This window comes from Pteropus vampyrus, unplaced genomic scaffold (assembly GCF_000151845.1).
Source record: "Pteropus vampyrus isolate Shadow unplaced genomic scaffold, Pvam_2.0 Scaffold347, whole genome shotgun sequence".
Lineage (NCBI taxonomy): Eukaryota > Metazoa > Chordata > Mammalia > Chiroptera > Pteropodidae > Pteropus > Pteropus vampyrus.
The window spans coordinates 1,453,746-1,469,692 of NW_011889128.1; the positions used below are offsets into that span (position 1 = coordinate 1,453,746).

The following is a 15,947-nucleotide window of genomic DNA, read 5'->3' on the forward strand; positions in this document are numbered from 1 at the left end:
ATTTAAATTGACATAGCCCCATGTGGTAGATGGCTACTGTATTGGACACTGTAGCTCTAGACAATGCAAAAAAAGAGAATTATCTACCCTAAGCATTATAAAAGTAAATGTACACATAAAGGAAGGGAAGCCACAAAGTGACAATCAAGAGTTTATAACGGCTAAAGTTTACATGGGTTGAGATTACTGGCACTGTTCCAGAAGCTCTCAATGTCCTAGCTCATTAAACTTCAGAATAAGGCTGCCAGGCAGGTACTGTTAGTGCTAACCTCTTCTCACGAATGAGAAACCAGAGGCACAGGAAATTTGTATTTGCTGCTCAAGGTCACACACTCGGTCAGTGGCCCCAGAGTCTACTCGCTCAACCACTGTGCTGTTGTACCTGACAACGGATACTGAAAATGACCACAGAGGGCTATGGTTTAAAGTAACAAAGCATTTCAGTTGCAGGGCCTAAAAAGAGGGATGTAGCTGACCTAGGAGGTAGGATGGGGCCAGTGAGTCAAATGCTCATCTATTGAGCTAGAAGTCAGTAGATGATAGAAGGCAAAATGGATCTTTTCAGAAATAACAGAATGAGCATATTGTTTAAGGATATGGGCCCACCAGAAGAACTGAGACTAAGATAAGTTTAAAGCGTTAAAAATGGTTTATTTCTAGGACCACAACTTATCATTCATGATAAACCCTCTGTGCTTAAATATGCATTACTTTGATAACAATTAAGAAACAGTTATGTTCAATGAATAGATTAGTACATAAACTTCTCTGACTACATGGAAATTCCCCAGAGGACAAGAATTGCCTGCTCTGTCAGTCCACTTCCTGGAGAGGTTGTGGATGGCAAGAAAAGTTCCTAGGCCCCAAAGCAAAGCCAAATCTTGTCTGGAGTCTGACCTGGAGGGTCAGAATGGGACTTGATAACTTGTCTCTTACTTCAGCAGTTATTATTAATTAGGCTTTTATTAAAAACCCCCACACTATCTAATTTAATCCTCCCAAGAACTTCGATAAATAGCATTATTATCTCTATTTTACAGGTGAAGAAACTGAGGCAGAGATGAAATGACTGACCTAAGGCCATACAGACAGTAGATGGTGCAGTTCAGTTGCCTCGGACTCTTCTGTGGCTTTCCTGGCCTCCCGCTTAAGGGTGGGGAGGGGCAAGCTCTCTTGCACCCGCTCCTGTCTGCTTTAGTGTCTGGCTGGAAATAGCCCCTCAAAGATCCCGCAGAAAGTCAGAGCTGAAAGTCCAAATCCTGGTGGGGATGGGGGCCTGGGGAAGAAAGTGGTATTATCTATGCAAAACTCAAGTTGTTCATATTACCCCTGAGCATGCAAACCTCTGATGACCCTGGATGACCTCCTAGAGGTCTGCAGGCTGGGCGGTGCCTTCACAACTCCAGGCACACCCAGTGCTCGTAGCCCTTCTCTGGCCTCCTTGCCTTTGCTGGGACTGTCCTTCAGCCTGAAGCCCACTCCCTTCTCTCAGCCAGAAAACTCTGTCATCAATAAACATCACTGAGCACCTACTGTGTACCAAGAACTTTCTAGGTGCTGGTAGTACAGCAGCAAACAGACACGCGCACACACCCATGCTCTCATGGAGCTTACATTCCAGTGGAGGCAGAAAGACAGAAACAAATTAAGAAAGTAAATGATATGGTATATAAGAAAGTGAGAAGTACTATGGAGAGAAAACTAGGGTAGGGGGTGGGGGATTCAGGCCAGGGGGAAGGAGTACAATTTAAAATAGGGTGGCCAGACAAAGCCATACTGAGAAGGTACCATTTGAGCAAAAAAATGTGAGAAAGGGAGCCATCTAGATATCTGGGTGAAGGGGCTTCTATGGAGGGCCACACTGCATGAAGGCCCCAAAGCTTGTATTCTCTAGGAACGAAGCGGAGGCCTAGGTGGCAGCAGTAGAGGGAATGAAGGCAGAAGAGGGAGGGAGGGTCAGATTGGGTATGGTCTTGTTGGCTATTTTGAGGACTTGGGCTTTTATTTGGAGTGGGGTGAGAGCTGTCTCAGGGTTTAGGACAGAGGATGGATAGGATCAGATGTTCGATCTGGGTCCCTCTGGCTATTCTGTGGAAAAGAGCTTCAAGGAGGATGAGGTCACGCAGGGAGACTGGAGCAGTTTCCCACGAGGAAAGACAGGCTTGGGCCAGGAGGATAGCAGTGAAGATGGGGAAGAGTAGTCAGATTTTGGATCATTCTATTTTTTAGTATTTTGCCGTATCAGTATGCAACATTAACACAGTGAACCCCCATAGACAGGCGGTTCACATAGCTTTACTACCCGCCCCCCTTTTTTAAACATGTCCCGCTGCGCCATGCCTAAGCAAATAATAAATGGGTAGTAGAATTACATTTTCAGTATTGCATCTGGATACATCTTAAAAGCTTTCTAGTTCTCAGAAGACTTATCTGGGTCCTCTTTGTTCTTGGGACACACGATGATCCCATTCAACATTTTTGTTAATGGCCACTGACTAGATGACTAGAGGCCTTTTCTTCTTCTTTTTTTGTTTTTAATTTTTTTTTATGAGCACCTGAGAAGAGAATTAAGATTTAGCAGTCATTCATTCCTATTTTTCATTCCATTGTTGAGCTCTTCTCAAAAATCAATTCAGGTGCTAAATGTATTGAGGGAAATGGTGGCTGAGGAAAATGTTAAAATATATTAGATTATCAGCTTGTTGTAACAGGATATAACGCAGGAACAGCCAGGTGGAAGAGATGCCTATGGCGAGGCATGGGGACAGGGTGCAGAGTTTCCATGCCTGCTCTGCATGCGCCATTTTCCTCAAATCTCCACATTTCACCACCCCAGAAACTGCTTCACTGTATGTTAACATTTCGCCACATATGCTTTATTTTTATCTCCTATATTATTATTTTTATTGTTGTCATTCTTTTGTAGAGCTATTTCAGAGGCAGTTTTGCATTGTGTATCTTCACTCCTACATACTTCAAACATGTATTTCCCGTGACATTCTTTTTCATAACCATAATATATTTATCAAATTCAGGAAAGTTAATGTTAATTTAATACAATTATCTACTTTGCAGTCTGCATTCAAATTTTGCCATTGTCCCCATGGTTTCCTTTATAGCAATCCTTCCCCGTCTTCCAGGATCTATTCCAGAATCTCATATTGCATTTAGTTGTCACATCTTTTTACTCTTTTTAAGATCCGGAAGAATGTTTCAGGCTTTCTTTGTTCTTCCTGATACTGCCAAATTTGAAGAGTACAAGCCAGTCATTTTGCAAAATGTCCTCCTACAATTTGGATTTGCCTGATATTTCTTAACAATTAGATTCAGGCTATACATTTTTTGCTAGGACTGCCACAGAAATGACACTGTGTCCTTCTCCGTGCATCATATCTGGAGCCACTTGATGTTAGTTTGTCCCCTTACCAGTGATGTTAACTTTGATCACTTATTTAAGATGGTGTCTGTTAGATTTTTCCACCTTGCAGTTGCTACTTTTCCTTAGTAATGAATACATATTTTGAGAGGAGATACTTTAAAACTGAAAATATCCAATATGCTATATGCAACCCCCCTTGCTGCCCTAATTTTACCCAATGGTTTTAACATCTATCCTTACCTGAATCAATTATTAGTTAGCTTTTCTACAGTAAAAGAACTTTCCCTACTTTTCTTCCTCCCTTCTACTCTCCCTCCCTTCCTCCTTCACTCTATGTGTGATTCAGAAGCAATATGAACTCATGGGTTCTTTCTTCACTCAATGCATTCATTGATCACTGACAGTATTAATTTTGATGCACAAAGGGTCTCTAGTTTGGCCAGGAGGAACTCCTTCAGGTTGGTTCCTTGTCCTTTTGACACATTACCATCATTCTTTGAGTACTTCCATACTTTCTGACGCAACAAGATGTTCCAGGATCATCTTGTACCTTCCCTGCCCCAGCTTTGGAATAAGCCGTTTTCCAAGGAGTCCTGATTCTTTTTCAGGAACCAGGTATTTAGAAGCCAAGATCTGGGTGTCGGGTACTCGCCCCATCTTGAAGGTAGAGATAGAAGAATTTACAGATGGATTGGATGTAGGGTATAGGAGAAAGAGAAGAATACCTATTCCCTTTAGCTTTTTTAGACATTGCTTCTTTAAAGTCTTCCCAGACACTCCCCAAGACTGAATCTAGCCTCTATTTTAGCAAGTATTCTATTATTTGAATTATTTACACACAAGCATGTCTTTTAATGCAGCATAGTAATTAAGTGTCAGACTCTGGTACTACTTGGGAGAATCTTACCCTTGGCCTTGGCCTTGGGCCCTTGGACCAACCTGGTTTTGAAGCTCATCTCCAGCGCTTGTTGGTTGTCTGAACCTCCGCAAGTCTCTTAATTATTTGCCTTCTCAGTTTCTTCACCTGTAAACTTAGGGTAATGACATGTATCTCACAGGGTCGTTGCAAAGAATAAACGCTGTATGAATGTTAAGGGCTTGGCACTGAGCCTGACACATTCTAAACACCCAGGGCAGGTTACTTAACCTCTCTTACCTTGGTTTTCTCACCTGTAAAACTGGCTTGTCATGAGGAATGGCTGGAACCACACACAGAGAACCTTTGGTTTTGTACTTAGCAAACTGCTGCTACCAGAGTTTTCTAAGAGTGTTTCCAGAATATTGCTCTTCTGTGATGTCTTGAGGGCAATGACCTCCTCTTTTTGACATTTTCATCATCTCTCCCTCTGAGCGAAGATCCATAGTCTGTGCCAGTCAGACCCTGTTTCTTGAGGTCTTCGTGCTAGAACCTGGACCCATCTACATCCTCTCAGGTCTCCCCAGAATTGAGGCCCCATATAGAGTTTGGGAACTTTGTCAGCAACAATTTGGTCGGAATGACAATTTTGTCAAAAATGAATTTTGCTTTGGTGATTTTTTTTTAAAAGATGGGAAAATTGGGAATCTTTGTGCAGTCTTACAAACATTTTTGTTGATTTTTTAGAATTAAAATAATTTCTTAACCTCCAATTGCTTTGCAGGCAATTATTCCTGCTTTTCTATTTGCAATAGCAAAATGTTGAAACAACCTAAAAGTCTGACAATGGAATAGTTTCCTTCCTTCCTTCCCTCTCTCTCTCTCTCTCTTTCTCTCTCTCTCTCTCGTGCGTGCGCTCTCTCATTAGGTCAGTAAAAAAAAAGTACAGAACAATATATAATAATAAAATCTCATATAATGAAATACATACATGTGTAAACACTTTGTTATGTACGTCTATCTGCTGATGGTGGTATGGAACCTTTTCATTTCTTACTCTCCTGACTGTTGGAGAGGCAATCCATTGTGGCCCTGAGCATCCCCGCATACTCCTGCTAGTACGCCAAGAATGCAAAGTCCTGGCCACTCTATATCCAGGTTGTTTCTCAAGGTTGTGTTTGCAGTGAGTAACTCTGAAGGATGACATAATGTCTCCCTTCAGGACAAAGAGCAAGCTTGCTTACCACCTGCTTAAAAAGAGAGAAATTCTCCAAGCTCAGTGTTTGCCAGCTATGGGGCAAGCCCCTTTGTGACACCCTGTGGGACTGGGGGGCAAGGAGAACTGATGCAAACATAATGCTCCTGCTGCTTGTTGTGCAGTGACTAATGGATTCCTGTGTCTCTGACCCAGGAGTCTCATGTCTTTGTGTCAGATTTACTCGTTAGCTTGTGAGTTGGGTACAGTCCCAGGCCCTGACATCAGTCTGTTTCAGTCATCTGTCATGCACGTGTATTATTACTTTTACAATATAAAAATCAGTTTTCGTTATTTTAAAAGAAAAACAAAAAACAAAACCATACACACAACCAAAAATCAAAGCTTACAGCTTAGAGGAAAGTCAGAAAACGAAGAAGAAAATAAAGAACCCTTATTCATACATATCTTAAGAAACTTGGTTAATACATTAGTAGATATCTTTCCAGACTGTTTTCCATATAGATTCCCATATCTTTATTAGTCTTCTACAAAAATAAGATCAGGGTATATGCAGTGCTTAGTAAGTACCTTGATTTAGTTGAGCACGCCACAACTGGGGGCTATTGTGGTGACCCCTTAGCTTCTTGAGAAGTCGTCAAGAGCTCATTGAAGAGCGCATGTAGCTTGCAAAGGCTTTCATTGCCCCCAGCAGAGTTGGGGGCTTCCTCTTGCCTAGTACTTCCTAGGAGCCCTTGGAGCAAGAAATGGTGCCACCCTAGGTCCTGGCCTAACAGCTTGGGGACCACAAACTCAAAGGAAACCACTCTCTCCTCCCATTTCCTCCCCTGAGCCCCTAGTTCTCAAGTGCACATTCCCATCACCCTGACTCTGATACCCCTCCCTATCTAAGCTTCACCTCTTGCCATCCCATTTCCCACCTAAGACCCAGGAATCCCCATTCCAGACTCCCTGCCCCCACATCCCCACCTGCCTCATCTGAGACCCCAGAGCCCCTGGCACCATCTCAGACCCTAGAAAGAGTAGGTGATGGTGCTCAACGCAGGGCAGCTGTGGGAACAGGGCGGGTGGGGCAGGATGCTGGGTGGGGTGGGTGGAGCCAGGGCCACTTCCTTTCCCCTTGGGGCCCCATCTGCTCAGTCCTGCCCCAGCTTCAGGAGGAGTTGGAGTGGCCTGGCTCCAGCCCTGTGCTCTTATCAAGTGAGCTGGTAAGGAGGTGTGGCTTGGTGGGGCAGGGGTCTCAGTGGACCTGGGAATGTAACTTTGGCTTGAAAAGACCCTGATAGATGATGAGAAAAGAGTATTAGAAGCCACTGGGGCTGAATATTGTCAAGGAAGGCCGGGAAGGGCAGCCATTGCTGGAATGCAAACTGCCAAGGCCTAGGGGACCTGTGAGATAGGGTTGATGGGAGAGCTGCCAGCATCTGTGTTCTTGTTATTTCTGATAATAAAAGCAAGGGTGGAAAAAGCCGTTAAACCACAGGTTAGGCCTGGCAGCTGGCAGGGAAGTGGGCAGGAGGGAAGGGCCTGGTCAGGTCCTCTTCACCAGGTCCTTATGTGTTCCATTTCTCTAACTTCCCCATCCTCAGGTCCCAACTCCTAGTCATGGAAATGGTCCTGCTTCTCCTCCTCTTTGGGTGTTTCAGCGTCCAAGAGGTGAACACAGAATCTCAGAAGGATACAACCACATTGCAGACGTCCAATTTTACTTTGGCTTCAACTATCTTTGAGGCCCTAAACCTTAACTCAAGGACCTCCGACCATATGCTAAGAACGGCCCCTGAGAAAAATGACAGCACTGGGCACTGGCTCTCCTCATCTTCCTCAATTCTTCATATAGCCAGTGATGTGTCCTCTCCTGAGACTTCCATTGCTACCAGCGGTGGCCTTCTTGTATCTGATTCAACAATCCCCCAGGAAGTTTCCACCGAGAAATCAACAATGCTCCAGGAAATCTCTAATGAAACCAGTAACCCTATTGTCCCGACAATGACCACTATGACTGGTGGAATCACGACAACTAGCTCTCTGGAGACCTTCGGTGGGACCAGTGGACCCTCTGTCACCGTGGCAGCTAGCAATTTGGAGACCTTAGACAAGACTGGTGGACTCTCTGTCACCATGGTAACTAGCTCTCTGGAGACTTCAGATGGGACTGGTGGACTCCCTGTCACCATGGCAACTAGCTCTCTGGAGACTTCAGATGGGACTGGTGGACTCCCTGTCACCATGGTAACTAGCTCTCTGGAGACTTCAGATGAGACTGGTGGACTCCCTGTCACCATGGTAACTCAGATGAGACTGGTGGACTCCCTGTCACCATGGTAACTAGCTCTCTGGAGACCTCAGATGGGACTGGTGGACTCCCTGTTACCATGGTAACTAGCTCTCTGGAGACCCCCAAGGGGCCCAGTGGCTCCCCCATCTCCAGGGTAAAAATATCCACCATGACTACCCCAGGAACCTCTGCAAACACAGGCAGTAGACTCTCCCCAAATTCAAAGCAGGGGACAAATAACAGCTGGCTAATGGCTGTAGTCATGTCCCTGCTTGTAGTCATTGTCCTCCTGGCACTGCTCCTGCTGTGGCGCCAGCGGCAGAAGCGGAGAACAGGGGCCCTGACACTAAGCAGAGGTGGGAAGCGCAATGGAGTGGTAGATGCCTGGGCCGGGCCAGCCCGGATGTCAGATGAGGAGGCTGTGATAACAGCAGGAGTGTCTGGTGGCGACAAGGCCTCTGGGGTCCCCGAAGGGGAGGGGTCTGGCCGGCGGCCCACACTTACCACTTTCTTTGGTAGACGGAAGTCTTGCCAAGGTTCCTTGGCACTGGAGGAGCTAAAGGCTGGGTCAGCCCCCAGCCTAGAGGGAGAGGAAGAGCCGTTGGTGGACAGCGAGGATAGGGCTATGGAGGCCCCTGTTTCTGAATGCCCAGAAGCGGAGATGTGGAGGTCCCTTAGTGCTTATGAATAAGAGGACTGGAGATCAGAGTCATTTCTAGCTTTCATCACCTTCTCTCCTATTGTCGCTTCCAATCTCATCATCACCCTGAAAACGTTGTCACCCAGCATCTTCACTCTGAATCCTCGTCTAGCTTCTAAACCCTGGAACTTCCAGCCAGCCTCCACACCCAACATCCACGCCCAGCACCGAAGCCAAGGCCTGTACCCACTGAATACTTGAAGACTGACTGAATGAAACTTCCTTATCAACCCCTACTTGTCTTCATCACCTTTTACTCTACATTTTTGTCCCTGAAACCAGATACCAAACTTCCTTGACCTACGATTGCTCAGAAGATGTCCCAGGGACACCAGAGTCTAGGAAGAAGGAAGGGATAATCCAGCAAACTCCCATCAGGGATTACTCTGGAAAGCTCATTTGGCTCCATAGATTAGGACTGTCTTACTGGGTCACTCTGTGAACCTCCTTTAACTTTGGGCTCCAGTGCTCTGTATCAGGCCAGCCTGGAGCTTGGGCTGGGTGGTGCCATCTAGATATGCTCTCAGGTGTACCTGTGACAGCACTAGGACTCTAGGCTAGCACAGAGTCCCCCACTTATGGACGGAGACAGCCAAAGGCTTCAGTCATTTCTCCTCCCAAAGGCAGAGGTGATAAGAGTTTTGGGGTGGGTGTCGTCTCAGAAGCCCCAGTACCAGCGTGGGTCCACTCGTGGGTGCAGCGTGTGTGCGAGAGACAAGATTCGGTGATGTTTGTGAAGGGTAGTGGTGAGTACAGAGGGCGTGAGTGAGGGTGCAGGTGGGGCTGCCGAGGCGGAGGACATGCCAACCTGAAGAACTGCTGAAAACATGTGTGCCCTCATCTTTGATCGGGCGGGGGCGGAGGTAGGAGATGTAACGCTGTAGCCCAATAAAAGGATGTTGGGCTTGATAGAAAAACTGCTTGTATGACTCAAGTGTGGTTCTTCAGCTCAGCCACTGTATCCTTTCCTCACAGCCTCCCCTACACATGAGGCAGCGGGGAGGAGACCTGGTAGCCAAGTCTTGGTGACACTCCACTACTACGTGTTTTATGTGTGTGTCTGTTCTAAGCTCCTTCCCTTCTCCAAGGGAATCAGTGAGAGTGAGCTAAACGAGGAGCTGCAACAAGCCGGCAGAACCAGGGGCTTTCCCTGTGGCTCTGGGATGGAGGGGAGGGAACACGATCCAGCTGGCTGTCTCAGACGCTAGCCCAGGTCAGAGCCCAGGGGGCCACATGGGGCAGAGGCCGTTGGTATTTCCCCAGGATAAAGAGGAAATTTGCAAAGAGGAAGTTGTTGAGTCACAGGGTGCAGTGGCTGAGGGCAGACAGATTGACCTACAAAAAGAGAGGCCAGTGGGAATCGTATGAGTGGGACTGCCACATGGCCTGGACTGGAGGGGAGGCAGGAGACAGGGAAAGAGCCCCCATGAGTCAGATCATGAAGTGGGGGAGAGAAAGGTGGAAAGTGGCTACTATCCACCTGGCTACCATGGGCTTGTGCCTGGCCTGTGGGGAAGGGCTGAGCTGGGGTGGAAATCCAGCCTACACCAGCTGCCAGGCTGGACTCCCACAAGGCCACGTCTGGGTGCCTTTTCCCAGCTGTTGAGACTAACTGTAGCCGCAGAACAGCAGAAGTAGTTCCAAAAGTCCCTGAGGGATACTGCAACTGTTGTCTTAGATTTGTCAGATCAAGTGCCCCAAGTCAGGTTTAGAAAATATTGTCACTGAACTTAAAGGCCATCAGCTTCACCTTGCTCATTCAGCACATGTAGTCATTTTGTGAACCATTGTTGGTTTGTGAGTTCCAGGAGAATCCTTCAGGAAATGGGGTGAGGGTGGATAATGTACCCAATAGGGCTCTTTCAGTGCAGAAAATATCAAAATATGTGAAAAGTGTTCAAAGAGAGGTGCAAACAAAATTTATGAATGTACCAAAAGAAGGGAGTGACATACTGCTCCTGGGGGTAGGTTAGGAGGCTCCTACTAAGTTTCACAGGGTCTTTGTCATGTTCACTGCCATGTTCCTGGTGGCTGTTGTGCTGGCACATATTAGGTTCTCGGTAATATTAATTTGAATGAATGAATGAATGAATGAATTATGACTCCTCAGAGATTTTGAAGGCTAAGAAAGATTTTGCCAGGCCGCAAACAGGGGAAGGGCACTCTTCAGAATCGCTAAGAAAAGTGAGCAACTCAGTGTAGATGCTTTTTTTGAAAATCATGAAATGAATACCTTAATTTCTCAGAGGGGGAAAAAAAGCAAAAACAAACAAACAAACAAACAAACAAACAAAAACCCAGGAGATATTGTAAGACCAAAAAGAAAAAAAAAAAAAAGGGGGAGAGAAACAATAAGGAAATATAAAACATGGTGGTAAGAGAAGATTATAAAAGCAATTGTAAAAACTTGCTAAAAATAACATTTTCAGTAACTACGTAACTTTAAAAAACTTTAAAAAATGTCTGCAACATAATGTTAAGTGGGAAAAAAAGTTAATCACTAACTTGTAAATATATGATTCTAGTTTTGTAATAAAAAGGCAAAAACATAGACATTTATAGAAAAAGTTTGAAGGAACTATCCCAAATTATTTACTGTGGTTATCTAGAAAGTGATAGGTTTATGGGTGATTTTTATTTTGTTTATATTTTTCTGTATTTTCCAAATTTTATACAATAAATATCAATCACTTTTACAATTATAAAAAATATTAACAAAAAGGTGTTCACTGGGGAGGTTGGGGGGTTCGATGAGAGTTGTGAGAGACGAGGCTGGAAGGGCAGGTCAGAGTCATTTTCTGAAGGGCCCGAGAGTTCTAATTCAGCTCTGGAAGCAGTGGGGAAGGTAGACCGTACGTCTATTTTACTCCGCTCTTTGGGGCCTCAGCAGCTGGTAAATGTAGGTATCCTCTGTTTTTTGAAAGTTTGAGTTAGCCACTTCACTATTACAAAAGACTTACATTAGTACTTGCTTCTGCTAACTGGAAGAAATTCGAAGAGAATTTTTGCTTTCACCAAAAAAAGGCAAAAAGTAAAAATAGCGTTCGGCGTTTGTTTTGCAGCAAGCAGTTATAGGGGCAGAGAGCACCCCAAGCAGACAGAGTGATACTGCTTTTACTATGTGTTAGTGTTATTTTAGATTTTATGTGTTATTTAGTATGATTTGGCAGGGTTTTTTTTGGGTCTGAGAATGCTCAAAAAATTTTCCATATAAATTAATGGTAATTGCTTCTTCACCTTACCCCGTCTGGGCTGAGGGAAGTTTCAGGACTGCTACCTTCCGATAACAGCTGAACTGTGCCATCATTAGACAAACACACGGAACCACCGTCAAGCCTGGTTCTCTCCCTGTTCTTGCTCCCTGGTGCCAAGTCCAGCTGATTCTTCTTCAACAGTCCCTGAAAGCCTTTCCTTCTCTCCAGGCCCCATCACACCTCGCTTGGTCCAGCTGAGACTTCCTTTTTGGTTTCTTGATCTCATTCCCTTTCACTCTCCGCACATGGTGGTCCCAGCAACCCTTCTAAAATGCCACTCTGTCCAGTTTACCCCAGTACTCCCTAAGGCTGCCCAGATACAGCCCACCTGCCTTGCCATGGAATATAAGACCCTTCTGGCCCTGCTTCTCCTCTGCCCACTGTTGCATGGCCAGCCCTGGAACCCAACACTCTAGGCCTCCAGCCTCATCAAATTCCTTGTAGCTAGTGCCCTAAACATGCCACGCGCTTTTCTTGGAAGAAGGGGATACAGTTTAAATTCCAAAAATATTTATTTTGTCCAGACAGTAAAATAACATTTTTTCTCTTTTGCAAAAGTTAATTGGTAGTACATCCTAGTTTCTTAGATAATGGGATTCACACACACACACACACACACACACAATCATATACTGTTGTATTATTCTTCTTATATTTTAAAATATATGTTTCTGGTTTATTTTCAAAAGTGCACATTAAAGTCATGATTACAAATAAAGCTTTGTCATCCAAAATAAAAATTCCATATGGAAGAAGGATTTGCATGGGGAAGATCTTGAGAAATGTATTAATGCAATTCACTTTTGTAGAAAGAAAAAGGGCCTCAATACATGGTTCTAAGGACATTTCATTTCTGAAAATAGACATTTACACCTAATTTTCTCTTCATCTCCATTTTTTACCCTTGACTCTTAGTGAGCAGAACCTGGGACTCTGAGTGACCCCTGTCAGCTATGAGCACTTCAGCCCTTCCAAATTCTGAGAGTATTGGTTGAGGAGCCTACACATTGGATGACTGTCTTGTTCTGGGGAGCTTTGGAATAGAGACATTGGACAAATGAAACCCAGGGTATTTTGGAGACAATTTACTCGCTCCCAATAATAAGCTACGAATGGGTGCTTGTGTGCCTTAGCTCCCTAGGGTGTTCAGCACCTGTCTGCTCAGCTCGTGGCATCAGGACAGCCTAGCTGGACCGGTCCAGATCCCAGGAGGTGTTGGCCGTGGAGAAAGCCACTCACTCCCTCCTGCATTAGTGTGCGCTCTGCCTGAAGGCAGCCCACCCCCAGCTGGCCCAACAACACACACACATCTCAACTTCCTTTTACACTCCTCCTCCACTGTCAGGGTTCAGCACAAATGTCACTGCCTTGCCAAACCACTCTTGCTGCCTCCACCCCAAACGGACATAGTATTTCTCCTCCACTCCTGACACTCCTTACGTGACAGCACAAACAACTGGGCTGTAATTATGTGAAGGTGTCCCTCATTCATTAGAGTATAGCCCTTCCAAGTCCATGTGTCATCTTTGTGGCTCCAGAGTCCAGGGCTTGGCACATAGTAGTTACCTAATAGGTGTTTACTGAATGAAGGGATAAATAAATTAATGAATGAACAAACGATGGTTTTTAAGTGGCAAGATCAGCTCTGTCTTTTGACAGAACTTGGTATCCAGGAGGGTGGCCTGAAGGCAGTGTGGCCCAAGAGGAGAGCATTATTCTCGTCTGAGTTAGATATAGTGGGAGCGTGGCCTGAGGTGAAAGGAGAGGTCAGGTCTGAAATATATTTTATTCAGAGAACAATATTTTAGAACCAGTTGGCTATTGAAGTGGTGGGGGAAGAATGAGGTTGGACTTTAAGGTTTCTATCTTGGGAGATTGAGGAGATACCAACATGATTATGTGGAATTGCAGAGAGGTGAGCAGTTTGGGGAAAAACATAATAAGTTCTTTTTTAGAAATGTTATAAGGGATGTTTGGAGATGGTTAGAAATAGAGACCTAGAACTTGGGAGGGAAGTCTGAGCTAGAGATATGAGTTTAAGACTCATCTGATTTTACATAGCAATTTAAATAAAGGTATAGATGAATAAATGCATGAACTATAGCATTCACTGTGTAGAATAAGAAAAGGAGAGATCTGTGAAGTGAATCTTTGTGTGTTTGTTAGTCAGGGCAGGTTAACTGCTGTAACAAACAACCCCAACACTCAGGGGTACAATTCAAGAGAAGTTTTTTTCCTTGCTTATGTGACAGTTCAATGCTGGCATTTGGAAGGTGACTTTCTACAAGGTCATTCAGGAACCCCGGTGTAATGCAGGAGCCCCAGGCCTGGAACTTGCACCTGGGTCTGGATATTCTGGAAGAACCACTAGGAGGACCAGAGGGATGAGAAATGCCCTTTATTACTCACAAGGCAGGGAAGCTTCAGCAGCGGCTGGTTGAAGCTGCAGGAGTAAAGCTGCTGACCAAGAGCAAGCAGAGTTTTTATGCGCATGAGCAGAGGTAGGGGTTATCATGGGGGGAGCAGCTGCCTTCTAAAACAGATGAGAGCAAGATGTGCTGCTTGGCTACAGGAGCAGATAATGTCCACGGGAGCATCAGGAAACATCCTTGGGAGCAGACACTGTTGAAAGCTCTGTGCACTGCCTTCCCTGGCTGCTGGCTGGGCAGTCGTCAGTCTTCTGAGTATGTGGAGGGGCTATGTTCTGAGTTAACCCTATACCTGGTTCCTTCATTTTGTGGCTCTGACATTCTTGGAAGGCAATGGGGGAGGGTGCGGGAGGAGGTAGAGAGATAGAGAGAGACAGAGAGAGAGAGAGAGAGAGAGAGAGAGAGAGAGAGAGAGAGAGAGAGATCATAAGAAGACTTTCATGGGCCAAGTCTGGAAGTGGCACATATCACATTCCATGGGACGAAACTTTCAGTCATGGGGTGGCCTCAGTGCAAAAGAGGCTGGGAAGTGTAGTTTAGTTGTGAGCCTAGGAGGAAAAGAAAAATAGTCCCATCACACTGGGGGAACAACAAAATTCGAGCATTGAATGTAGGAAGAAAGACCTACAAGAGACAGTAAAGCACCTTTAAGAGAGAAACTTGGAGAAAATGATGTCTATGGAAAAAAGGGAGAAAATAGTTTGGAGGAAGGCAGTCAGGAACGGGTCTGGACTACAGTGAGGCAAGCAAGGTGCTGAGAAGCAAAATGGAACTTGAGAGTGCGGCCCCCTTCAGTTTTGCACCCCGGGACCTTTACTTGTTTTACCAGAGTCCCCGTCCTGGCAGTGTCGTGCTGCAGAGAAGGAACTGGGAGCAGACAGGGAAGATGCCCGTGGACTGGTGATCAGTGGTCCCAGAGGCTTTAGTAATGTAGACAAAAGAGGGCCACATACCAAACTTGACAAGTTCAGGGTAGGCCTGCATGGCGGGCCCTACAAACTCAGAAGCCAAAAGTAACCATTGAGGCCTGTAGCTTCCTTGACAAAGGTCAATCTTTACCTTAAATGAGACTGTCTTTTAGTATCTAAGAATATACCTTTGAAATGTCAGAGTAATCTTTTCCAGACTCCTCAGGGCACACCCATAGGCACCAGAGCAGGAGACCACAGAGCCCCTCATTGTCATCTTGTTTCCCACATCCCATCTCTATATGATGTAAATGTTAATTATTAACCATCCTGTACCCACCAATGCAAAAAAAGCGAGCTCTCTCTCCATTTTATTTTTTATCCAATCCCAGAGATTCCCTCTCCCGCCTCCTTAATCTACCACCAGTGACTGTCATGTAATCCTCCTTACATCTCCTCCTTTGATTCTAATGTGTAAAATAAAATAAGCTTAAAAACTGCCATTCTCTGGAGCATTTTCTCAGTCTGTTGAGATTTTGCTTCCTGGCAATTGTCGTCAGTTTGGCTCAAATAAACCCATTAAAATTCTCTACAGGTTTGGATGTTTCTTATGTCGACAGCAAGCAGTTCTCCATGAGGAAATGGAGCCCCGGCAGTTCTTGGACAGGAACTCGCCTGGCGTCCCAGTACAGGTTACTGGCAGTTTCCCAGTTCTCCCATTCCGAAGCTCCGATCCGCCCATGCCTCTAAAGTACATTGGGAAGAGGGAGAGGAAGGGAAGTTGACATTTGTTGTTTCTACTCTGTGTCACTCTGAATTCACTTGATTTTCCGTTGAACCCACGAGGTGGGTATTACCCCATTTTTCAGCGAAGAAAACTGAGGCTCATAAAAAGGTAAAAAGGTACTAGTGATCAAAAAGGGTAGA

At 45.2% G+C, this 15,947-nt stretch overlaps 1 protein-coding gene and 1 long non-coding RNA gene across 2 annotated transcripts; one reads left to right on the plus strand and one right to left on the minus strand.

The window, feature by feature from the left end:
• The first annotated feature begins 6,570 nt into the window (after positions 1–6,570).
• Positions 6,571–9,346, plus strand: SPN (sialophorin). The gene is given in 4 exon segments (XM_011378681.2): positions 6,571–6,659; positions 7,041–7,703; positions 7,742–8,382; positions 8,385–9,346. Coding segments are annotated over 3 exon segments (1,311 nt in total). The 5' UTR covers positions 6,571–6,659; positions 7,041–7,056; the 3' UTR covers positions 8,408–9,346.
• On the minus strand, positions 8,940–15,287 carry LOC105304542. Its single transcript, XR_897009.1, has 3 exons — positions 15,277–15,287; positions 11,701–11,706; positions 8,940–9,004 (listed from the first exon to the last, which is right to left on the minus strand). It is a non-coding gene; the product is annotated as an uncharacterized LOC105304542 (long non-coding RNA).
• Between the last annotated feature and the right edge of the window lie 660 nt (positions 15,288–15,947).